Source organism: Melospiza georgiana, chromosome 3 (assembly GCF_028018845.1).
Source record: "Melospiza georgiana isolate bMelGeo1 chromosome 3, bMelGeo1.pri, whole genome shotgun sequence".
NCBI classification, from domain to species: Eukaryota; Metazoa; Chordata; class Aves; order Passeriformes; family Passerellidae; genus Melospiza; species Melospiza georgiana.
In genome coordinates, this window is record NC_080432.1 from 55,742,115 (window position 1) to 55,765,931 (window position 23,817).

Here is a 23,817-nt window from a genome sequence, read left to right on the forward strand (position 1 = left end):
CAGATGTACAGGCTGTAATTCAACATTCAGTTTGACATCCTTCCTCCACAAAGCGAGTCTGGCACCTCTGCTGGAGAGGTTATAGTGTGGAGTAGGAAAACAAACAATCCTGCCAGTTGTTTGTGAGGGGGAAATAAAGCAGAGCAGAAGCTGCTTATCAAAAATCTGCATTTTGAGAGAAAAATTCTGAATCCTGAGGAAGGAAGGATTCTCTGCAGAGCTTCAAGTACTCTCCTGACAATCCCATCCTGCAGGAGCTGGGGCTAGGAGTTGGGCTCCTTCCTATAGTGAATACTGGGTTTGGAAAACTAATATAACAGGAATCCCCAGACTGCTGCAGGGCTGTAAAGCTATAATTAAAACAAAGCAAAGCAAAACACATTTGTTTGACTGGCACAGATTGTTTTCTGTGAATTGTGATTTTTAGTAACAGTAGGAATGACTTAAGGCCCAGAGAACTCAAAGTCCAGAAGTCTGGAAGAGTCTGAGGCAAAGTTTTCCCTCATCCCAGTCAGTTTGGAAATGTCTGAAGTTCAGATCTTCATTTTGCCAAAGTTTGCAGTGTTTAGATTCACATGACTTGTATCACAATGGATTTGACTAAGTCTCTCTTACCTTCATGAGACTCTTGATTTTGTTAGGATCAGTTTCTGGGAGGACAGAGGAAGAACTGTGTGTCTTGGTGCAATTAGATGAAGAGCTGTATGCTTTTAATTTATTATTTTTTTAATGACTTGAAAACATCATCAATCCAAGCATCTCCAGGGTTCTGCCGAGCAGCAGTGAGGTTAACACTACCCATTCTTCTCCCTGGTCCACCTTCCTGGTGCATTGCACTCACTAATCACATGCCAAGATATTATTAGCACACTTGAACAAGATTCCCAACAGCTGGAGGGCCACACTGTATTTTGGGCAATCTAAGATGATGCCTCAGGGTCCAGCTCCTGCCTTGACACGAAGAGATCAATCTCCAGCTTTTGTACAGCTTTGCTCTTGCAGTGGATGGTGAGAGCAGATGGAATGCAATGGTGTCTGCTTGCAGGGGTGCCCGTGTTCCCCACATCATCGAGGGGAGGCTCCGCCCTGCACCACCGCAGCTCACTGCAGGAAATACGGGGAGCAGCTCCTCTCCATCCTCCCACAGTATCTCCCTCTTGGGTGGGAAGTGAGATGCTCTGCCCATTGAAAGGAATGTGGCTACTGCATGGGGAGGGAGAGAGAATAAATACCATGGGCCTCCCTCAGATGGGTGATCTAAAATTGCCTTAAAACTGCCCTGATCAGCCATATAAAGCCCCAGGAAGGGCACTACTGCTCAGTGGTCAGCACAGGCCAGGTCCCTTGCCTGTACTTTGTCTCTGCTGTGTCAAACTGAGCACATCTGTAGTAGATAATCTAGTTCAGCTTGTAACCCTGAAATTGAGAACTGTATTACAGAGCATGTTGAGGCTGCTGAAGCTGTATAAGCAAAGTTTCCTAAATACACAAGAGGTAACAACTCTGTGTCCAAGGTGGCTCAGTCAAATTCTGATCTATTACTCCAGTCAACATGCCTTGAAGACGTAAATGACATAAATCTATTTTCCCCAGTTTGAGGTTTTTCTCTATCCCTCAGACTTTGTAGGGATTGAAGGCATATCCCAACTCCTGAACCTGTGAGGAGAAAGATGTCTATGATCACAGAGCTGCTTGGCAGATAAGCCCCATGCCACATTTGATTTTCATCAGAGAAAATACACTGAAGAGTCTGTAAAACTATGAATAATTTTAAGTAACAGGTAACCCAGTTCAATTGAAACAGTTGGGCAGTAAAGGGAATACAAAGAGTGTGTAAGTTATAACACAGGTGGTGGGGACCTTCTCTGTTACCGTGCTCTGTGAGCATGGAGTTGCACAGCAATTTCAGCCCAATATTGAAGTAAAATGACCAGAGGTCACGCAAACTTAACTTTGAGAAGTCACTAATCTGAACATTTTACATGAGACATAAAACTGCAGCTGGGACAAGCAACTTTTCACATCTCTGCAGAGGCTTGAAGTGTAGCAGTGTTTTTGAGGCAGAACACAAGTCACATGTTGGTACCCACCTTAAAGAAAAGCAGAAAGGTGAGATACTCTAGAGGACACCTGCAGAAACACAGGTACAGAAACACCTCAGGAAAACTGGAAAACCTAAAAAACAAACAGTAAAAGAATTAGAAAGTGCAGAACACAACCACCACCAAGGAATGAAAAAGACCTGAACATAACATCTAGATCATTTCCTGCAGCATCTTCTTCCCACAGCATGCTACCCAAACCTGCCAAGCCACACTGCAGGTCAGCACAGCTTCCATGCCTGGCCGGCTCGCAGCCTGCTGAGTGCACAAAGCTCCACCTAGCGAGGGCACAGGCTGCACCACACATTCAGCACCCAGGGTAAGTAGGGATGGACTCCAGACACAAAGTCTGGAAGATAACAAACCCTTTAGCACTACGGTGCCTCAGTGTTGATAATCCATCTCACACACACAAAGTCCCATCAGATGAGAGTACAGCCTCTCTATGTCCACAAACATTTTCTTCCTGCCTCACCTCGCTGAAGTGACTTTATAAGAATGTAGTGAAGTGACAACACCTGGCTTTTGTCAGCTGGCTGCTGCTCACCTCTCCCTCACAAGGGACTCACCTGAAGCTCTCTGACTTCACTGAACTCCAACTTCAAACCAACATCCCCTTTCTGATGATCAAAACAAATACACCACCAGTGCTATAGGTCCAAAAGTTTTAATACATGGTCCTCGCTGTTCAGAAAAGTTATTGCATTAAACTCTAATACATAAATTTACCTGAATTTTAAAAAATCATTTTACACAATTTTGCCACAGCACTCAAAGAAAACCAGATTTTATACGCAGTTGTCTCAAAAAAACCCCAATATTAGTGCCTTCTCAAATTAGCAGAACTGTAGTTCATTCAGTAGTTACTACAAATCCCAACTTGAACAACACTATCATCACAAGTGTACAGCTCAGGAAAAGGAAAGTGCCATTCCAAAATTGAAAATTATTCAACTATGACTCAGCATACACTGATTTTTCTGTTAACCAAGTTAACATAAAAGAGTTTTTAGTTTAATTCCACACCATTTCATGTTAGTTTTTCTTTTATGATGACTTAATTAGAGTCACAAGTTACAAAATATCAATGCCACTTACAGCAGTTTATACAATCCACATCTGTTTGAATTGTGACAGGCACAAGAACATGATGTTTGATGACTCAAATGAAAAGATTCCCTGATGCATTAAAACCAGCATCAATGTTAGCCCACTGCTCCATGGATGGCAGCAGAGACAAAATCAGCAGGCTTAGTGTGCCATGAATAGATTGATGAAGGGCTCAGTGACAGAGGCATAACAGAGCATGTGGCAAAATTACATTCTACATTTCATCCTCTGCTGAGGGTAAGCTGTGCTACACCAGCTCACGACAGAAGCATGAACAGGGCTCTCCTCCTTGTCAGCCTCGTGTTAATGCTTGGGAACTGGGAAACTACAATTCAGCTTCTTGGATAAAATCACCAAATATCACAATATTCAGTCTAGAGTTCCAGTTCTAACCCTTCTATTGCAAACACACACACACACACAAAGATAAGGCTCATCTGTATTTATTCTGCTCTCTTCTGCTGTTAAATAAAAAGAAATATATCCATGTTCACAAAAAAAAACCAAAAAAACCCAAACCCATCTCTTCTCCCTCTCCTCCAAAATACCCACCACCACAGAGAGCTCTTATTTATAATTCACTTGAAAATATTTCTCACATTAGGTTTCCCACTTCAAACAGATGACAGAGATTGTGTTATTTTGCTATACTTCACCAGGTTCTGATATCAGAAAGAGTTCACTACTGAAATAACACCAGTAGGACACTCTCTCTCTGACAGAACATGTTACACAAGTTCTAACTCCCTGTCCCTTACAATAAAAGTAGAGCTATTTCACTGGTTTTCAATCAATGTAAGCTGGGAGCTTCAAAAACACTTTGTATGACTTTTTTGGTGAGTTTCTAGCAAAAGGCCCAAACACTGAAAAGCAAGTGAGCAGAGACAATAGGATGCTTTGCAAAATCTGACAGTTCAAAAGGCATCCAAAGAGCAAGAAAACAAAACCCAGCCACTCAAGTGGAAACTGCACTAAACTAGCACTATGAAAACAGGGAGAAATTAAGAAGCTTCAGTATAACAGTTATGCAGAATGTTTAATGAGAAATATCTTTTGTTTGTTCAGGCAGTCACATGTATCATTCATGACCATGATACAAACTGCAAGAGCTTTAATATGAAAGTGCTACAGGAATAGGATATTTAGTTATTCCTGTTAAGGACGCTTTCTAAGGGACTGATCACAAGGTCCCTTAGCTGTAACATGATTTTCTCACAGCTAAGAAAGTTTGCACAGAAGCAGAAGTTTTGCACAGCTTATAAGTTGAAGCTGAAAGCTTTCCAAAGCCAGCCTTGACACAAGACTTGGCTTACTTTATTTTCACAGACATACACTGCATGAGACAGCCAACACCATTCAATCCAAACATAAGAGCATCTGTATAAACTTTTCCCATCAACATTAAAATTGCCAACCAAATCCTTGTGATTTCTGCAAAAAAGATAGTTTTTCTTGCTTATTGCTGTATTGCAGGAAATGATGCTAGCTCTTGCAGGAGACTGTATATTTCAAAGTTCACATCTCTTACAAAAAGCCTCAGTGTCTTCACCAGGTGTTGGTTCTGTACAGTAAAACTGGCATTCCATCTTTTCCAAATGAAACTGTCCCTTCAGTCCCTCTCCCTGCCCTGTATGTCTCAAGAGCAAATATGTCTCTTCACTATGGTTCCAACCAGGAGACAACAGCCCATAATGCATTTGTGACAGCACCTCAAGCAACAGTGCACACTTCACTAAACGGACGTGACCTCAATTAGATCCGTAAGAAAACATGGAAGAGGAACACAAAGAGGAAGGGAAGCAATTTATTCTCACTTCTCTTGAAGCAAACAAATAGTTCTGACAGCAGGTTTGTTTTCAGACAGTTATAACTTAGGCTGACAGGCCAGCTTATTTACCAGAAGAAGCCCCATCACCCAAACACCAGAACCTATACTAAAAACATTTTTATTTCAACCTGCCTCTGAAATGAATGAAGACAATCTCAACGTTAAAGAAAAGTCTGCATTGCTACCACAGAATTCACATTGTGCAAATCCATGTCATTTATCTGCAGTGCTGAGTCACATCTGGATGGTGGATAAGCCTTCCTGAATACCACACCCTGGGAATGCTTCAGCACTTCCCCTCCTACCAGGACACTGCCTTAAAAAAGAACTGCTAGTGACATGATGAGAATTGATCTTTTCCTGCCATCTGCTGTACATGTAAGTAAGATTTCCACAAACAATTGGCCAAAATTTCTGTATTACAGTTATTTCCCAAGTCACAAATACTACACAAGCCCTTCACACAGGATATGCTGTCCAAGGACACATGACCTCCACCTTCTCACTTCCCTACACCCCATCCACCAAGTAAAGCATTGCACGCTTGCAGGGATTGCTTCAGAGTCTTCAGCTTCTGGAATGCAGCAGACAAGAGTTCTGCCTCTTTCAGGGACTCAAAAACCCCCAGTTTAGTTCATCTGCTCAATGTACAACATGTTCAGTAAGTGCTGCCACCTTGTTCCCGGAAAGAACAGTTAGGTTCAGTTCACACCACGGAGGTGGTACTTTCCGGATTTACACGCATCAATCTTGAGGCATTTCTCAGATCCTGAAGCTGCTTGGCTGGTTTTCCAACTCCTTCCTCAAACCTTTTTTCCACAACAGGAAGGACAGTTTCATACAGGAAAGAGGCGTTCTGCCTAATGAACGCTTTTTTCTCAGGGTCCTGTTCACACCGCAAACTGTAGTCAACATGCTGGACAGCCACCAGGATGATTTCCACCAGGCTCTCCAGGAGAACCATGTGCAGCTCTGGAAAGTAAAGCTTTAATGCTTCCTCCAAGAAGGCCATAGTCTGCTTAGTGAAAGCTACTACAGTATAACTGAGGTTGACCCAGCAGTCATCACCCGTGTATTGGTCAAAATTGCCCACCCCACAGCTCCTCATCTCCTCCCTGAGCTTCCCCAGAGCCTCTGGAGTCATCAGGTTCATCTTTCTCCACATCTCCTCGGAGTTGCGGTGCTTGGTGGCCTCGATGATGATATCCTTGTAGCTCTGCAAAGCACCTTTGATATCCTTCACCAGGAGGGCGTGAATGATGAAGGTGAGATCCAGCCCAATCTCGCTCAGCTGCTTGCAGTGCTCTTTAGCCACCTGGGATAACAAAGAAAAGCAAAGGATGTTATTTCTGTGCAGGCTCCCTTTACATTTTACGCATTTAGCATATTTATCTCAGAAAACTGAGAAAGGTTACTCATATTTACTTCTTGTGCTTTAAGCATCTCATTAATGAGACATTAGTAACTGGAAGATACACCCTGGCTGTCAAAAATACTCTGGGCAATTACACTATATAACCCACATACACAAGCTTTCCATCCCCCCCCCCGCAATTAGCAGCTGCAAGAAAGCATAACCTGAGAAAGTCAGTCTTTTAGTCTTGCATAAAAAGTATGAAAATGTAGCTAAGGACAGCCTTAGAAAACAAAGAGAAAATTTTGAAGTACTTATAATTCAGGTGTAGCTTATGTAAGTTTTAGGACCTCCTACTAGTTAAAGGCAAACTAGGAATCAACACATTTTTTATTCTTGATAAAGGCAGGGTTTTCCTTGACACATATTATAACCTTAAGGCTTTCCTCTGTTAAATTGAAAAAAAACCAAACAAAACTCAAATGAGTATTAATCTTTCAACGCAGAAAACCTCTCTGGAGACCCACACAAGAGTCAACAACTAAACTAGAGTTAGAAAAGAGACTTTAAAGCTTTGAAGCCTTTGTTTCAGCTGCTGTGCCCCACCACCCCCCTCTTCGGACTCTCTTACCTTGACACACTCTGCCGCAGTTGACAAACTCTCCTTGCTATCAAATACTTGCTTACTGAAGGCATCTACAAACATCCTCATGGACGAGCGCGCCCAGACCACGAAGGCCGAGTAGCAGCCGTTGTTGCCGGCGAAGTCCGTCTCAAACTCCCTGGCCGTCTCCAGGAGGCTGGTGAAGAAGACATGGCAGAGCTTGTGGATGTAGAGCAGCGTGGCGCCCTCGATGCGCAGCTGCCGGATGGCCGTCTGCACGGCGGCCGCCCGGTTCTTCAGGAACAGCTCGCAGGCCTTGGTGGACTGGCCCAGGCGGATGAGCTGGGACACGGCCCGGCGGGTGGCCCGCGGCCCGCCCCGCAGCGAGCGGTCCGGGGACAGCTCGAACACCAGCACGTCCGTCAGCTGCCGGACGCGCTCGTCCACCTTGGCCCGCAGCTCCTTCACGGGCTGGCTCACGGGCTTGTCCGCCAGGTACTCGTTCAGTTTATCCAAGAGATCCACCGCCCCCTCGAAGTCCCGCTGAGCAATGCACACGTCCAGGTCCTCGGGCAGCTCCTGGATCCACTCAAGCGAGAGGTCAACGACTTCCTCCTCAGCGGAGGGCTCATCCTCCTCCTCCTCGTCCTCATCCTCGTCGAAGGGGTTGGTGGATTCGGGGGGCGTCGGGGCGGGCCGGGGCAGCGCCTCCTGCTCCAGGCGCCGCTTCTCGCTGAGGGCGCGATTGCGCTTGGTCTCCTCCAGCACCTCCAGCCACTCCTTCTTGATCTTGGCGTTCTCAGCCTGGAAGATGCGGCTCTCGGGGAACATGAGCAGCTTGAACATGTCCTTCATAGGCGGGTTGTCCTTGACGTTGACCACGGCCAGCCCGTCCAGGGGGTACAGGGCGTCGTAGCGGTAGGCGCCGCGGCGGTTGGGCAGGGCGGTGGCCACGAGCAGGCAGTCGTTCATGAGGAAGGCGTGCACCCGCTGGATCTGCGCCATGTGGTCGGCGTCGTACTCCACCAGGTCGCCGTTGTAGACCAGGTACTTGCCGGGGCTCTCGGGCAGGAGGTCGCGGCAGCCCTCCACTTTCTCCAGGAGGGTGGTGAGGGTGCGCTGCCGCCCCTCCTCGTTGGCGGCCGCGTCCTTGCCCGACAGCGGCAGGAAGGGGTCGGCGGCGGCGGCGCGGCGGGCGCCCAGCGCGGGGTCGTCGCGGTCGGCCTGGAGGAGCAGGGCCTGGGTGACGGCCTCCATGATGCCCTTCTGCTCGGTGAGGATGTGGCTGAGCTGGTACATCTCGCTCTCCAGGTAGCTGATCTCCCGCGCCGTCTCGATGAACTGCCGGTAGTTTTGGTAGACGTTGCGCTTCAGGCTCTGCGCCGTCTCCTCGCTGAGCGCCTGGATGCGCTGCCGGTGCTCCTGCAAGTCCCGGTCGCCGTCCGACTGCTGCGACAGCTGCTTCACGTACTCCCCCGCCGCGAAGCCGCCCGACTCCAGCTGCCGCCGCAGCCGGCTCCCGCCGCCGCCGCCCTCGCCCAGCGACAGCGCCATGTCAGCGCCGCAGCCGCCGCCGCCGCCCGGTACCCGCCCCGCCGCTACCGGGGACACGACACCGCGCCGCGCCTGCGTCCCGCGCCTCGGCAGCAGGAGCGGCTGCCCGCGGTGACGCGATGGGGCCGGGCGGGGGCGGAGGAAAGGAAGGGAAAGGAAAGGAAGGGGAAGGGTAGGGAAGGGAAGGAAGGGGCGGAGGGGACGGCGGCGGCGTGCGCACTCGGAAAGACGCGGCGGCAGCAGCCCGCGGGTCGGTGCTGCGCGTGCGCCGCGGTGCTGCGGCTTCCGGTGGCGGCCGTGCCGGCCGAGGGCCCCGCGCTCGGGATGGAGGACGAGGATTTCTTGTTGGCGCTCAGGCTGCAGAGGGAATGGGAAGAGCAGGACAAGGCGGCGGCAGCGGTGGCGGCGGCAGCAGCTAAGCGCCCTGATGTCTCTCCGTGCCGCTCGTCCCTCCGCCCGCTGTCGGTAGTCGATGAGGCGTGGGAGCTGCTGGACCCCAGCCCCGACGTTCATGGTCTGTTCGTGCACTTCAACCAGACGCTCTTCTGGGGCAAGCTGGAGGCTGTCACGGTGTCCTGGAGCCCCCGCATGACCAGGTGCGGCACCGGCGCTGTCCCGGGGGCGGGCAGGCCGATCGGCGTGTGTGGGGGCGGCGGGAAGGGCCGGCACCCGGGGAGCCGCAGCGTGTGGCTGCCGCTGTCGGGGAGGAGCTGTCACTTGTCACCGTGCTGCTCCTCGCTGTGCCCCGCCAGCGCCGTGCTGCTGCCGTGGCTTCTCTTCCCGGGCGCTTGGGATGTTCCGCGTCTCTGGCAGAGCCCGTACGGCGGGACAGGAGCCGGTCGCTGTCGTTGTCTCCCTTGCCTTGCATCTGCCGTCCCTGGCAGCCATCAGTGGCTTTCCCCGGGGCGCAGGCAGGCCGGAGGGATGTTAGAATGGGAGAAATGACTTGGTCTTAGATGATGCGTGTGGAAACCTCACGCACTCGTGTTGCTGCTCTGGTTCTCAGTCTTTATGATAGTTCTACTGCACGGCAGATCGGCAAATATCAACCAATAATAGTATATTCGAAAAATGCAGAATGGGCTAGGAAGAGGGATATAGAAGAAATCTGAGGTTAAACAAACCCAGGAATCTTTGAAGTGCAGTCTGCAGTTCTGCAGCAGATGCAGTTGCTGGCAGCTGGAGTCCTGCCACCTCTTATCCTCTGCTGCCTGCGGTATTCTTTAGGCATTTGGAAATAGTTGGATACTGCACTGATAGAGGACTAACTCAGTAGGACTAACACTGACAAAAAAAGTGGTGTTTGCTGGATCAGTGCACAGAAGTGGAGGTATATGTAGATTCTGTATGAGCCAAAAGTTGATGAAGGGTGGGGAGTGAAATTGAAACAGCCAGCAATTAAGTCAGCATTTGCTGCTGTGACTCTCTAGCCTCCGTGCATTGTATTTTATTTTAGTCCATCACAAGTTCTAAAAGAAGCAGTCTTCTGCTTTCAAAACAGGTTTTTCTACTCTAAGGAACTTGTGGAATGTTTTTTCTTTGCTTAACGGTGCTGAGTTTTTCAAATAACTACTCAAAGTGATTTTATTCCATGTTCTGAGTGACCCAGCATGTGTTTGCAGGGGGTGGCACTTTAACTTGAATTCTCAGTTTTCTTCATGTGCTACAAAACCAAATAGATTTTCATGTTTTCTTCCTTTTTTTCCTTTCAGCTCTGCTGGTATCTGCTCGTACCACGAAAGAAGTGGGTTGTGTTCCATTCGTCTCAGTGAGCCGCTTCTAAAGTTACGGCCCAGGAAGGACCTTGTGGAGGTATTTGAGCCTGGCTCATGAACCGGCACATAAAGTGTATTGTGTCCCCCACTTCATACAAACATTTCAGGTTTCATAATGGGATTCTTTTGTGCAGTAACTTACACGTCATGAAATAGTGGTGGCTTTACTGTTAGGTTTGTGTGGCTTGTGTTGCTGTACTGTGGTAATCTTTAGTTTATTTTATTGACTTTATATGGAGAAAAAAACACCCCAAGATTTTTAACGCCTAAATTATCCTTTAATATTCAAAGCAAAGGTGGATTGTAGTTTCTAAAAGGCCAACAGCAGAAAATAAGGATATAGGATATGACTTAAACATGACATTTTGTTGCTCCTTGGGCCTCTGCCAGAGCTGCTGCTTTGAGCTGGCTGAACATTCAGATTTGCCTAACAACAGAAATGCTGTAGAGTTTCAGCTTGCTCAGAAGTGGCTCTTTTTTGGGGGTGTGTAGGGCATGATGTCTTTTTAAAGATGTGATTTAAGTTTGAGGGTTATTTCTTCTTTTTGGAATGCTGCTTATTGGAGTGATATTATGCAGCATATTTTAGTGATCTGGGAATAGGGGTAATTTGGTTTGATAGATCAATTATGTTTTTATGACCCAGACCGAATGTGTGAATAGTCAAAGATAAGATCAGTAACCACAATCAATGTAGAAGAGTAAAATACTTGCAGCTTAACCATGAAACTGAAAATGCAATGCTTTTCAGTGACTGTGTAATGGTTGCATCGTTGCAGACACTGTTGCACGAGATGATCCATGCCCTGCTCTTTGTTACTCACAACTACAAGGATCGTGAGTCTCACGGGCCGGAGTTCTGCAAGCACATGCGTCGCATTAATCTCCTGACTGGAGCCAATGTCACAGTAAGAATAAACCCCTCCACCTGATCTAACAGAGCTTTCTTCCTGGTTTGCTGTTTCAGTTGACTGGTGCAGAATAAGTAATGTTCTTATTAGACACTCCACAGTTGGTACCAATACAAATTTGCATCCAAGTGTGTGCTAGTTCCATAGTTATTTGTTGGGGGTGGTGGTGGGAACAGGTTGAGGATGATGTGCTGAGCTGTTAGTCATGTAATTTTCAGGTATGTTGTCTGTAAGAATTTTTCTTTTAATCTTTTTGTAGTAAAGTAGAAAGAGCTTAAATGGTAGCAGGGAAAGAAGTGCTCCCTTGTGAAGAGTACTAAAATTTATGTCAATAGAAGGTAATGATATTTATGTTAATATTTAAAAATAACGTGTCTAATAAGATCAATTAAGGTAATAGCTGAAAGGAGAATGCATTACTGGTATTGTTTGCAATGCATTCTGAGCAGTTCATCTTCTAGGTGAAATTGTAGACAGATTTCCAAACTGATTTTATTGCTGTTGCAACAAGATAACCAGGACATATTCCTCCACATTCTTTTTTAAAGCTTTGTTTTAATGATAGCTAAATGTTGATCAAATTTTGCTCAGGTCCAGCTCTTTTAACTGCTAATATAAAAATCACAGCAGCAGTGGAAGGAATTGAATGGAAATAGATTATTTAAAAAATATTATAGAACTAGCGATACAAAATTTGTAACTTCATGAATGACTTTTTTTGTGGGTTTGTTTTTTTTTTTGTTTTTTTTTTTAACGTAGATCTATCACAATTTTTATGATGAGATTAATTTGTACCGCCAGCACTGGTGGCGCTGCGATGGCCCCTGCCAGAGCAGAGCTCCTTACTTTGGGTACGTGAAGCGCTCCATGAACAGAGCACCCTCTGCACATGACTTCTGGTGGGACGAGCATCAAAAGACCTGTGGGGGCACGTTCACTAAAGTGAAGGAGCCGGACAAATTCTCAGAGAAGTCCAAGCAGAAAACTCAGACGGCAAAACCTCCACTTTTCAAGTCAACTAACAAAGGTATTTTATAATTTTTTTTTTTCTTTTCTGAACCGATTTTTGTCCAGATGTTTTCTTGAACAATATGGACCCAACACTACATAAGCTTGGTTTAGGTGTTGCTGTTACATAGCCAAAGAATGGGGCCTGTTTGATTGTGCACTCCTAGGCTGCTCCTCAATTGAATTGTCTGCAAAACGTTTAGTTTGATGCATTATTTTCAAGCAGCTGATTTTTTTTGGTGTGAAGCACCTCAAATAATAGCCCATGATTTTTTAATGAAAAAATTATTAACTTATTTTTAAATTTGATTTTGCAGGCAAGATAGAAATGCATGGTAATTGCAAAGACCCAACTCCTTTTAGTGGGACGGGCTATCGGCTTGGAGGAGGAGACGGCGTTCTTTCAGAGAAAAACACCAACGCCAGCAGCTCCACTGCAAGCAGTGAAGCACACGGCTCACTGCATCGTTCAGCAGTGAGGACAACACCAGTCCCTAAAAAGGAGATTAAACTGGAAAAATCACCCCATGGCAGCATCTTTCCACTTCGTACCAATGGTGCCAGTGAGAAGAGCAGCTTGGGTTTAAAGCGTGAGTTTCCAAAACTCTCTGCTGCTGATACAGAAGATGGTGAGAATGACTGGGGATTGCCTGCTAGGATGGCTCGTGTTGCTGAAGGAACATCAAGCCAAGGCTCACCAGCTGGCAAGAGGGCTGTGCCATCTTCTAGCTGGTCACCAAAACGGATTTGTTTGGAGCAGACCCCAAGAGCTCAGGGTGCATCTGAGAAAAAAAGCTTAGAATGTGCTAATACGCTGCAGCAATGGCCAAAAAAGGAAGACAAAACTGCCTTTGAAAAGTATTTCAGCAAAAAGGGGGGGACTGATGTCACTACAACTACAAAACCTAGGGCTGAATTTACACAGTCCTCTGCAAGTCCTAGCAATCCTGTGAGGCAGGAGAGAAGAGTCAGTTGTCCTGTCTGTGAGACTGATGTTTTGGAATCTGAAATAAATGAACATCTTGATTCTTGTCTTTCGTAGAACAGCAGAAAGTTTCTTAAAAAGATAAACCAGGGCTGGAAACATTGTTTGAAAGGTAATTTTTGCTCAGGGTTTGCTTAGCTGTGGTTAAACTCCATGTGACTGTTCTGAAATGGAACTTAAAATGTAGCTGACCTCCATATCCTCACAGTAGTAAGTAAAAATTGTGTAGAATGCTGCTAGGAATACTGGTAAAGACTCTTCCAGGACACGTCATAAAAGCTTTCATGATTTCCCAGTTAAACTCCCTTCAAGTGCTGTACAGGACAAATTAGGATTAAAGTGACATTACCTGCCAGTCTTTATTTTGCTGCCTCTGGGGGCCAGCCAGGTTGATGGTTAGCAGGCCAGTCAGTTGAGCACCAAAGCCATTGTGCCATGAGAAGTTAGGAGTGCCTGCCACGTGTTTGCTGTGTGAGCTGCCTGAAACGTTCTCTCGGTGCGCTGAGGTATTTCATGGGATAAGCATTAAACAGTGTGATTCCTTACAATCAGTGAAACTGGTTGAATGTTTGCTTAAACATGAAAATTGTTTTATATAAATAGCTTTTAAACAAAATAGTTTTATATCTTGTTACTGTAATTTTAAATGGCTGTACATGTTTACAGTGTTACTGCTGCTCTCTTAACTCACTTTAAATGCTTCATATTTTAAAAAATATTGACACTACAGAAGTTTAATGTAAATTACTTTGTTCTTGCATACTCTGAATAAATTGTTACTGAAGTTTAAATTTCCACTAAGCCTGGCCATTTTGTGTCACTTACCAGTGGGTTCACCTGTATATAACAGTCTTGTTTATTAGAGCCTTTCTGTATTAACACTTTTCCTTCTTAAATTTCCCTGTAAAAACAGGTGCTGGTGAGTATAGATTGCATCAACTGCTGCTTTCTCCATCCTGTTTTTAAAACAGTTTCACTATTGTTGCACTTCTGTGAAAAATTTTAGGAATACTGATAGTAAAACTTGCTTTGCTATGTTAATTTTCCATACTTCCTTCTTAAAGCTGCAGCCATCTGTCAGTGTTTCCAGTGATACTTGACATTTTCAAGGACAGGACTACCAAGAAATATTGGTATTATCTTATGTTTTTAAGATGAGTGTGAGAGTTGCACCACAAAGCATCTCTCACATCATAAAGCATTTTTGAGAGGTGTTTCCATTAAAATTGCAGTCTCCTCATTTGACTTTCCTACTGTGACAGATGTGAGTAAAGGAGAAGGATTGTGGGTATTGTTAAATGTGGGGATTTTTTCTAATGTCTTCTTTTACTTCTGAATTGTTCATTTGAATGACAAACAGAAAGCAAATGAAGAATTTAGTGAATAGTGTAGCCTGTTGAGGGAAGATGAGCTTAAGCTGTAGGCAAGTCTGTCCCTCATGTACACGTCCTAAAATAGATCATTGTCCAAACAATTGAGCAATTCTGGATTAGCTATGGAAAAATAGCACCTCTGCCATGTGTTTTTGCAAGGAAGTATTCTAAGACTAGGATCTCTTTTATCCAGAGAGGAAGGCTTTACAGTTACTATTTATTGCAGGCTGTTCCTAATGGGTCATGGCCACCTTCATTTTGGGTATGTTACTACAAATGCTGTTTCTGTAAAATGTTGTGCTTGAATACAGTGTCCTGCCCAAAAGAATAACAATGACTACCAGTATGTTTTTTAAATATGCTGCTCAATTTGGGTCAAATATGAGAAATTCCATCCTCTCTATCAGTTTTCTTTGTCCTTGAGTGAGTTTAGATACTGCCTGGAACAACACATGCTGTCAGTGAGCCTTGAACAAACCCACTTCACTGAAATGCAGGGTAAGTTGCCTGAATGGAAACTTGAGAAACAAGTTAATAGACTCGATTTCTGAGGCAAGGCAGCTATGAAGGAGGGTCAAGTGTGTGTGTGTGCATTTTGTCAATAGAAGGTTCTGCAAACTAAAGGAAAAAGCCATCTCATTTCGTGGTGACCTACTAGGATTGCTCTGGATAACTCAGAGAGGAGTTCCAGAGGTTAAAACTACCTAAGTGGGGGTTACTTGGCCCTTTCATTATTATCATAAGAGACTGCTCTTCAGTTGTCTTGAAACTGGTTATCAGCAAGAAATCCTGAAGGTTGTATGTTAGCAAGTATTTTTTACTTTATGGAAGTGTTATCTAGGAAGTTTTTATAACACTTGAGTTCTGCTGAAGCAGTGGGAAGAATTTTTCTCAGGACTCCTAAAATGTATTAGTATCTTGCAAGAAGATATGCAATATAAATAGTCTGCTTTAAAACATATTCTAACAGCAACAGCGTGCGTTCATGTCTCCTTTAGTGCAACCTCTGTTTGTTTTCACCTGGCATATTTGGGTCACACAGGAGAAGTGTATTCTCACAGCCACTTCAGCCCTGATGCCTGTGCCTAAGCTGATGGGGAGGCTGTTTACACTTGGGTGGCAGCAGGCCCTCAGGCAGGGCAGGGCCTGCTGCTCAGAGTGGAGCCAGGAACCTGTTACCTGAGCCCCCTTTCTAGGAACGTTTCCCAAGAGAACAACCAGAGAAATATTGCTCATTTGGAACAGGCTGTGCTACCTGCCTCTGGGCCAGCGTAATGAATGAAGGTCACCATGTAATAATCTAGTACAAAATTAAAGGCTGGAGAGGGCTTAGGCATAACTGGACAACAAGTGAGTAATAATTCCTGAGGTGCAAAGTAGCTATTCAAACTTCAGACTTCCCTTGCTGCAGCAGGAGGACACTGAATACCTTGGTGAGGGCTTTCTTCCTTGTGTATTGTTCTGGAGCCCCTCAGTTCTCCTGCATTTTCCATACACACAGAGCATCTCTTCAAGTAAAGCAAGATAGACTTTACTGAAGGGTTAACAGCAAGAAGGCATCAACAACAAGTTTCTGAGGAAAAAGAATGATGGACATCCCTTCCAAGTGAGTGGAGCTATCCATGGTGGTGGTGGGAGGATGCAGACTGCTCTGGCTGGAGAATGTTAAGAAGCTGCAGTTTGCCTCAGCGCTGCTGGGTCTGGTCATCCTAGAACACCATGTTTGTGCCTTTTGTTGGATCTTGTCACCTTAAATTGAAAGGCCATGAAAGGTTGGACCGGGTGACCTTGTGAGATGTCCCACAGCCCCTGTGAGCATGTTTGTTGCTGCCTGAAGTGCTGAAGGCAGCAGTGCAACCTCTGCATCCCAGCAGCTGCTCCCTAACAGACAGCCTGCATTCGTCAGTTTTACACTCCAAACTGAAATACCCAGGTTCTTACTTGCATCTGGATTACTACAGCTGTCTTGAAGCCTTGGGATTTAATAAACTATTTTTAAAAATATGAATGTAAAGCTCTGCATAAAAATTACCCTTGAAGTGTGGTTTGTGGACAGACAGGCCATGAAAGAGACTTGCATTTCACTATATGTGAAAATATGTGTGTGTGATTTCATAGACTCCTGTATGGAAAAAGAGCGTCGTGCGGAGCATTGGGATCCCTCACCGGGCCGTTAGGTGGCACTCCTTGCACGTAAGGAATTCCAATTTCGTCCTCTCCAACCTGCGCGGGGACAGAGCAGAGTGCAGGATTGCAGGCTCGTGTTTCGCCTACCCTGCACTCCGGGCTGGACGTGGACCAGCAGCAACCCTGACTGGACCACAAACAAGCTAAAGGAGGAGCAATAGTGGTGGTGGGGGGGAAATACCTGCAACTAGCTCGGAAGTGAAAAGTGAATTCACAGCTAACTGGATTCTGTGAGTGATTCTTTAACTTTGCTGCAAGAAGGAAGGGAAGATGAGAGAGTAGCTCGCTTTTCCACTTCAGGGCTCAGGAGTAAGCCCAAAGGCATCCTTTTGTGGGTTACAGATACTGCACTGCTTGCATCCATTGCAGTGACCAAGCTAATTTTCTGTCACAATTTGGCATCAACACGGCTCTGCAAGAGATGCAGGACAGAGTTTTAGGAAGTCAGAAGGATTTATAAAACACAGCTCCCTGTGCTTGGCTAAGCCAGGGAGCCAGAGGGGTGTGACAGGCCCAGGGGAGGGTAGTGTACTACAGGTGTGAAAGCTTAAATGGGATGTGGCCATGGCCTTAATTCCTGTTTCCTTTTAGCTTCTGCCAGGCCAGGCTGCTTTAAGACTAGATTAAATTTCTAAGCAGGTGCAGCAGCTTGGCCTCAATAGCTCACCCTGTCTCTGTTCCATCCATCACCTTTCATCTACATAATTTCACCTGCTTTTTTGCCTTAGTATGTCTTGGACGTGACATTTCCTAAACTGTGTAACAAAGAATTTTTGGAGGGGCAAAACCCAACAAGTCAAGTATTTGGCTTCACCATTGCTTTATTTTTCTTTAACTGATGTCAATCTCTGGATCATAGTTGTTGTGTTTACTGCAAGTACCTTCTCTTCAGAGCTCAGTGAAGGCCTGCTACAGGACATCAGCTGTAGGAATATGGTTTAGTTGGAGGTTTTAATTCTTCTTGTGGCTTCAGTAAGCAATTTACAATGGCAGGAATGGCCAAAGGGCCTCTCTGCTCTCACCCTGCTTTCTCCCCACTGCTTTGCTGCCCTGCCTTTGTCTTCCCACTGCCGCTGGTCTCTTCCCTGGAGCATCCCAGTAATGATCAGCTTTCTTCCTCAAAGGATCCCCTTGGTAGGCGTGCTGCCACTCATCCATAAGCAGTTTTTGATTTGCTGGGAAGGTGTTGTGTTTGGGGGCAGGCACAAAGCTGAAGTGCAAGTGACTCACCTGGAAGGTGCCCTCCTGCAGATGCAGGGCCTGGCTGCAGCACCGAGAGCAAGAGAAGCAAGAGAAGCTCCCTGGTGTGTCACAGCACCAGGAGCAAGAGAAGCTCCCTGGTGTGTCACAGGAGCACAGGGCTGGGGACGGGCTGCTCGGGGCACTGTGGCTCTGGAAGGACATGGCATGGATCTGGGCTCTTCTGGCAGATGGCAAACAGAAACATATCCAAAGGGAAGAGTCATCCTGAGGATAAGCCAGCACCCCAGGGGCTTCAGAGAGCATGGCACCTGTACCAGGTGCCAGGAGTATGGATAGCTGCAAGTAAGGGACTCCAGTCTTAAATCTGCTCTGTTCCCCAGACTTCGCTGCTAAGAATCCTTTGGCTTGTTCCTTTGGTTTACATTTAGCAGTACCTACATGGGAAATTTAATTAAAAGAAGAGAAACATTTTCTTTCAGCAAGGGTGGCTGGAGATGGGAATAGGTTTTCTGCAGAGGTTGTGGAGGGTCCATCCTTGAAGATACTCAAATCCCAACTGGGCATGGTCTTAGGAAGCCAGATTTGGGTAACCTTGTTAAAGAGCAGGAGAGCTGGACCAGACCAGCTTCAGGGGCCCCTTCCCACTAAACAGCCCTGGGTTTCCCCCTAACAACCCCAGGAGCACTTCAGGTCAAATTGGAATTACAGCTGAAGGCAATTAAGGTCCACCTTGCCCTTGCCCTGGTATATCCAGAGGTGCTCACACCATCTCTGAGCATTTCTTCCCCTCCTGCGAGGTTTGGTGTGGGCAGCTCTCACCACGGCCACCATGCAGACCCTGGGCATGGGGGATAAGTCTCCTGTCACATCAGAGACTGGGGGACTCCAGGCAGGAGCTGGGCAGGTGCCAGGACACAGGACAGGTACAAGGAAGCTCTGCCCTGCCAAGCCTGATTGCTGAATCCTCTCCAAGTCACGCTCTGGGGGGGAGGATTATCAGCCCTGCAGACAGCACGAATTAAAACTCAGACTTAATTAACTTTGAATGTACCTAGAAGAGATTTAGAATGCCAGAAAAGCATCCCATGAGAGGAAATAGGAGGTATTTCTTGCACTGCAAAACCCTAAGTCTATCCAAGGTATCAGGCAGCATTTCCCAGGCAATATGGCAGAGTTAACTCTGCCAAGAGGTCTCACTGCTGACATTTGGGCTTGGGCCATGAAATGCAATGTTGCTGAAGCAGATACACATCCCCAGTGGTAAGCAATGCCATGACTTTGGAGCTGTTTGCAAGGTGTTAGAGACACAAGCACTAAACACAAGCATCCCCTGAAGGAATGGGGAGCCCTCACTTTGAAGGAAAACACTGAGAAGTTGTTGCCTTAATCCCTGTACAGGTCCCATCAATGTTATCTTCTCCAAACCAGTTCTGCAGCACTCCCACCCTAAAGCAGTGCCTCACATCCCCAGCTGTGCACACACTGACCCATACAGAGGCTGCAGCCAGTCCCTGCACACCCTGCAGCAGATATGGAGGGAAACACTGCCTTAACTTCTTCAGGAAGGGGAGAGGGATGGGAGGCTTCTGCTGCTGGCCAAGCATCCTCACCCAGCCGTGAATTGTTACAGGATGGGTTGATCCCATGTTGAACCCAGGATGGGTGTGTGCTGAAGTGACACCATTTTTAGGAGACTGACAAGTAGATGTCCTGTCCAACAATTTTCAGTTCTCCTTCTCTCTACCTCTCTTCAGCAGAAAGACTGCCCAAGCCTGGTGTGAAGCTGTTGCTGGGTGGTTGTTGCATGCATAAATGCAGTGCCAAGTGAAGGGTATGTCCCATGAGCTGCCACAGCTCAGCTGTGCCGTGTATATCCTCACCACCTCTGCAAGGGACAAGGAGCAATTCAGGGTTAGTTGGCCTCCCGGGGGCAGTCAGCAGCTTAGCACACAGAGCTTTTGTCAGGCAGCACCAACTCAGGGTGGGCAGCAGCCCCAGGCAGAGCCTGTGCTGCCAGCCATGATTGGTAGCCACTGTTCTCAGGGCATTTTGTGCAGCCAGAGCTTGGGTAGCACCTGAGCACCTGCAGAGGCAGCCACCAGGCTGTGACCAGCTGCCATCTCACAAAAAACCCCACCCCAAATGTTTTCCTCGGCCAAGCACGTTACAATTTTCTCCAACCGCCACTGAAGGGACACAGCAGGAGAGAAAGGCCTGCAGCTCCTTTGGCAGCAGGTGGGAGATTTGACAGTGCTTGGGGAGCCCTGGAAGGATGCAGGAGCACGGGGGTAGCAAGGGGCTGGAGAGGCCCCCAGGCACACGTGGGAGCAGAAATGGCAAGGGCAGGCTGGACGCAGAGCAGTTGCTCTCCAGGCACTCTCATACGAGGCAATGAGCACATTTTCAAACCTACTGTGAGCACTGGAGTGTAACCACCCCATCCCACTCTCCCCTCCCCACTCCTCCATCCCCGCCCCAGTGGGTTTTTGTGCCACACAGCATCCTCCCCCTGTAAGACAGCGTGTCTCTGGGACACAAAGAACATGTTTTTCTGCTTTGGGACAAGGCCTTGTCCTGGCTGTGACACAGCAGGACCCCACCTGCTCTCTCCAGTCCCAGGAGCCTGAAGCATTCCTGCATCCCACTCCTGGTGTCCCAGGCACAGCCTGGCCACAGCTGGCCCCTCGCTCCCCACCTGCCCTCCTGGATTTGTATAAGCCTTGGGTTTATCGTGAAGTACGTGCTCTCCTTTCCCATCTCATTGCATAATGTTCCATGGTTGCAGAGTGACAGCAACTCTCAGCTAGACACAGTCATTTCCTCATGTGCTATTTTAAATAAAGGGTTAAAAAAGCCCAAAAAATAAATCAAACAGCTATAATGTTCTCAAAGTGCAGGTGGGAAAAAATAAAAGTAGTCAAAGAAGTTTCAAAATTGCTACCTACAGAAGTTCTTCTAGATACAAGAAATATTTGGGATTGAAGAGAGTTAACTTTGTAGTTTCTGCTTGTTCATTAAAACATGACTGTGCAGAACACGTGTCCAGCACCACATTACTCACTGTTATGTTGTGGCTGGGGAAGGGGAAGCGAAGGGAAAATAAATATGCCTAATGTGACAGCTCAAACTTTGCTCCTTGCTATCAACAACACCATCAAGTGGACTCTAATCTCAGAAAACAGATTGTTATTAGCCACGGCCCTCTGGCAAACATTAGCAGTGTCCACAGTCACATTTTCCCTGAGGAAATATTCTCTTTGACGTCCAAAGATGTTCTCAGTACTTCTATAAAAACAGTTCTGGAGTATCTTTTGGCTCTGGCAACTCATGGTACAGCACTCACCAAAATTTTACTTTTCAGATCTAGGAGTGGAGGCATTTAGTTTGTTTCTGTAGTGCTTGGTTGATTCACTCCTATCTTACTGCATAAAAAAAATTCTCAGGATTCCAACAGCCATCAATCCAGCCCCAAAATTCTACTTTCCTTGCGATCCTTTGAGCTGTCACCATGACTTCTGCTATGATGCAATCCTTTGTTACTTGATTTATAAAGCCTGCTTACATGCAGTAATGTAAACAAGACACATTTACAACCAAAGTGACTTGCCTTCAGATAGTTTTGAGAGGTTTTTTTCTTGTTTTTTTGGTTGATCCTGCTTTCTTTAGGTAGCAAAATACAACTCACAACCAAATATGATATTCAGACACTAGGCTTTTAATTTGTGAGTAGGAGTCAAATCTCTACACTTTAGTTATGATGGCTTCATCTTTTTGCTTTTAAATAAAATAAAACAAAACAGAACCACATCAGGCCTTGAAACAAACCCAGGAGAGGAACTGGTTCCATCCTGGCAAGCCACACTGACACAGAAAGACAAGCCCACAAGGAGCACTGGATATTCAGAATATTCAGAGATGAAATTTTACTTCCTGTCTCCCAAGAGTATTTTAAAGAAATAATGGGTTTCAGTTCAGACACTGCCCTGAAGCATGTGCCTTTTATCACAGTGTGCCTGTGTGTGCTCCTGGTAAGTTGTCAGCCCATCTCTGTGTTTTACATCCCTCCCACTCTGATGTGAGGCATGCCCTGTAAACTTTCAGCCATATGGAAAGGACAGTACTGGGCTTAGAGGCTAAATGAGCCCGTCACCACTTCAAGCATTTATCACCATGTTACAAAGGTAGTTACAACAACTTCTCCAGAAGACCCCATAAACTATTAACATTAGAAGTTTAATCCCAAGCTACATATTTAATAAGGGGAAAGTCCAACAACTTGCTTCTGGAATACAGACAAGGAAACCAGCTCCTACTTCAAGTAGTTATGAACATCTCATCTTCAGAGATGAAAATATGCTTGTTTGCAACACACATGCATGAAGAAAAGGATGGATGGGATGCATCAACTGTCTTTTCAGAGACAAAGATATTGTGCATTCCTTTTTCCCCACACTTCATGTTCCTCCCAAAGCAGACACCTAGAATGTATTTTTAATTGCACTGTCCCATATTCCTCATACCACCCAACATGTTGTGTCTTGGTCTCTTCACGTCCTACCTTACCATTTCTATCCAACTCATTACTTACTCCCTCTTCTGCTACAGACTTGGGCCTATTCCCAACAGGCTGGCAAGTTAAATCTCATCTGTCCCTTCCACTTTTAGAGCCAACTCATTCGGGAGCTATGGGTTTGGTGTTCTTTTTTCATATTTCAGGAAAGAGATGAATGTTCTGTATATTCACTCAACTTCAAAGCCATCAGGAAAAGCCTGATGAAACTCAGTAAGTGGTAGTAAAAGTCAACAGAGCAAATTCTCTGAACTGGTTTTGGCTGGCAGGAGAGAGGACCTTGAAACCTGCTTCTGTCAGCTGCTCTCCACCCCTAACACACAGGGTCAAGCAACTCTGATGCAGCAGATGTTCCAGAGTGAACACAGCTCCTGTACAACTTGACTTCAGTACATGTGCAGTAATTACATTCAAGCATTACATGTGAAAAAAGAAAAAAAAAAAAAAAAGCTGACAATGGGAGACCCAGAGATCCATGCTTTGACCCCCATCCCCTCCCAACAGCAGGTGAGATTCAAATCCAGCTAAGACCCACGAATTTCTTCAAAGTCTTTGCTGCTCAGTACTCATAAATTCCTATTAAGTATTTGCAAGAGCATGCTGCTATCTGCATGCCTGCAGGCAAGGTGCAAATGGGAGACTCCTGGAGTTTTGTGACTTTGAGTTTGCTATCATCACTTGGCCTTCTCCCTTCTTCTTCAAAGCATTCAGCATGCACAGAAATGGCACTTTTCAGTCTGGCCACACTTACCAGTATGATGGAGATGTGATTTTTCCACTCCTGACCTTGAAGTGGGTCAGCAAAGCCAGATGTTTTACATATGATACAGGCTGTCAGCTCTTAAATCTGCAAACGTCTTTTCTGAGAAACACCCAAGAGAAACACTTCATTTTCCCTGGTGCAGTGTTTAATTTACTATGCAAAACAACCCCCCTGCATATTGTGCTCAACCATGTGATAATTTAAAGAACAAAACAAAACCCAAACCAGGTCTACACAGGATGGTTGCAAGAAAGGCTTCTTCCTTGTTCAATGTAAAACTAGGATGGGGAAGAGGTACTTTCAAAAGAACTTGTAAGAAGTTATACAGCATTGAACATGGAAAAAGCTTCAAAGCACTCTGCCATCAGCTCAGTGCTGCTACATTTGGGTTTCAACCTAAGAAAATGCCGAGAACCATCACCTTAGAGCAGAAATGTGCACGACTGGCACCCACGTGCCATGAAAGGTGCACTAATGCTGGAGACTCATC

The 23,817-nt window shown here is 46.1% G+C and overlaps 2 protein-coding genes across 2 annotated transcripts; one reads left to right on the top strand and one right to left on the bottom strand.

Annotated features, from left to right (window-relative positions):
- Positions 1 to 5,000: 5,000 nt before the first annotated feature.
- Positions 5,001 to 8,557, bottom strand: EXOC8 (exocyst complex component 8). The gene is made up of 2 exons (XM_058021488.1): positions 7,026 to 8,557; positions 5,001 to 6,355 (listed from the first exon to the last, which is right to left on the bottom strand). Exons 1-2 carry the CDS (start codon positions 8,550 to 8,552, stop codon positions 5,747 to 5,749), a joined length of 2,136 nt encoding a protein of 711 aa, XP_057877471.1. The 5' UTR covers positions 8,553 to 8,557; the 3' UTR covers positions 5,001 to 5,746.
- A 286-nt stretch (positions 8,558 to 8,843) lies between these two features.
- SPRTN (SprT-like N-terminal domain) lies at positions 8,844 to 14,028 on the top strand. The gene is made up of 5 exons (XM_058020652.1): positions 8,844 to 9,148; positions 10,265 to 10,364; positions 11,107 to 11,235; positions 11,998 to 12,265; positions 12,564 to 14,028. Exons 1-5 carry the CDS (start codon positions 8,877 to 8,879, stop codon positions 13,286 to 13,288), a joined length of 1,494 nt encoding a protein of 497 aa, XP_057876635.1. The 5' UTR covers positions 8,844 to 8,876; the 3' UTR covers positions 13,289 to 14,028.
- Positions 14,029 to 23,817: the final 9,789 nt, after the last annotated feature.

What these genes read in the sequence shown, in the direction of transcription:
- EXOC8 (XM_058021488.1), bottom strand. Translation starts at nt 8,552, where the DNA reads ATGGCGCTGTCGCTGGGCGAGGGCGGCGGCGGCGGGAGCCGGCTGCGG. An exon ending in CTGCGGCAGAGTGTGTCAAG is followed by an intron (nt 6,356 to 7,025) that starts GTAAGAGAGTCC and finishes TTGTTATCCCAG; the next exon opens with GTGGCTAAAGAGCACTGCAA.
- SPRTN (XM_058020652.1), top strand. Translation starts at nt 8,877, where the DNA reads ATGGAGGACGAGGATTTCTTGTTGGCGCTCAGGCTGCAGAGGGAATGG. An exon ending in CCAGGAAGGACCTTGTGGAG is followed by an intron (nt 10,365 to 11,106) that starts GTATTTGAGCCT and finishes GCATCGTTGCAG; the next exon opens with ACACTGTTGCACGAGATGAT. An exon ending in TTTCAAGTCAACTAACAAAG is followed by an intron (nt 12,266 to 12,563) that starts GTATTTTATAAT and finishes TTGATTTTGCAG; the next exon opens with GCAAGATAGAAATGCATGGT.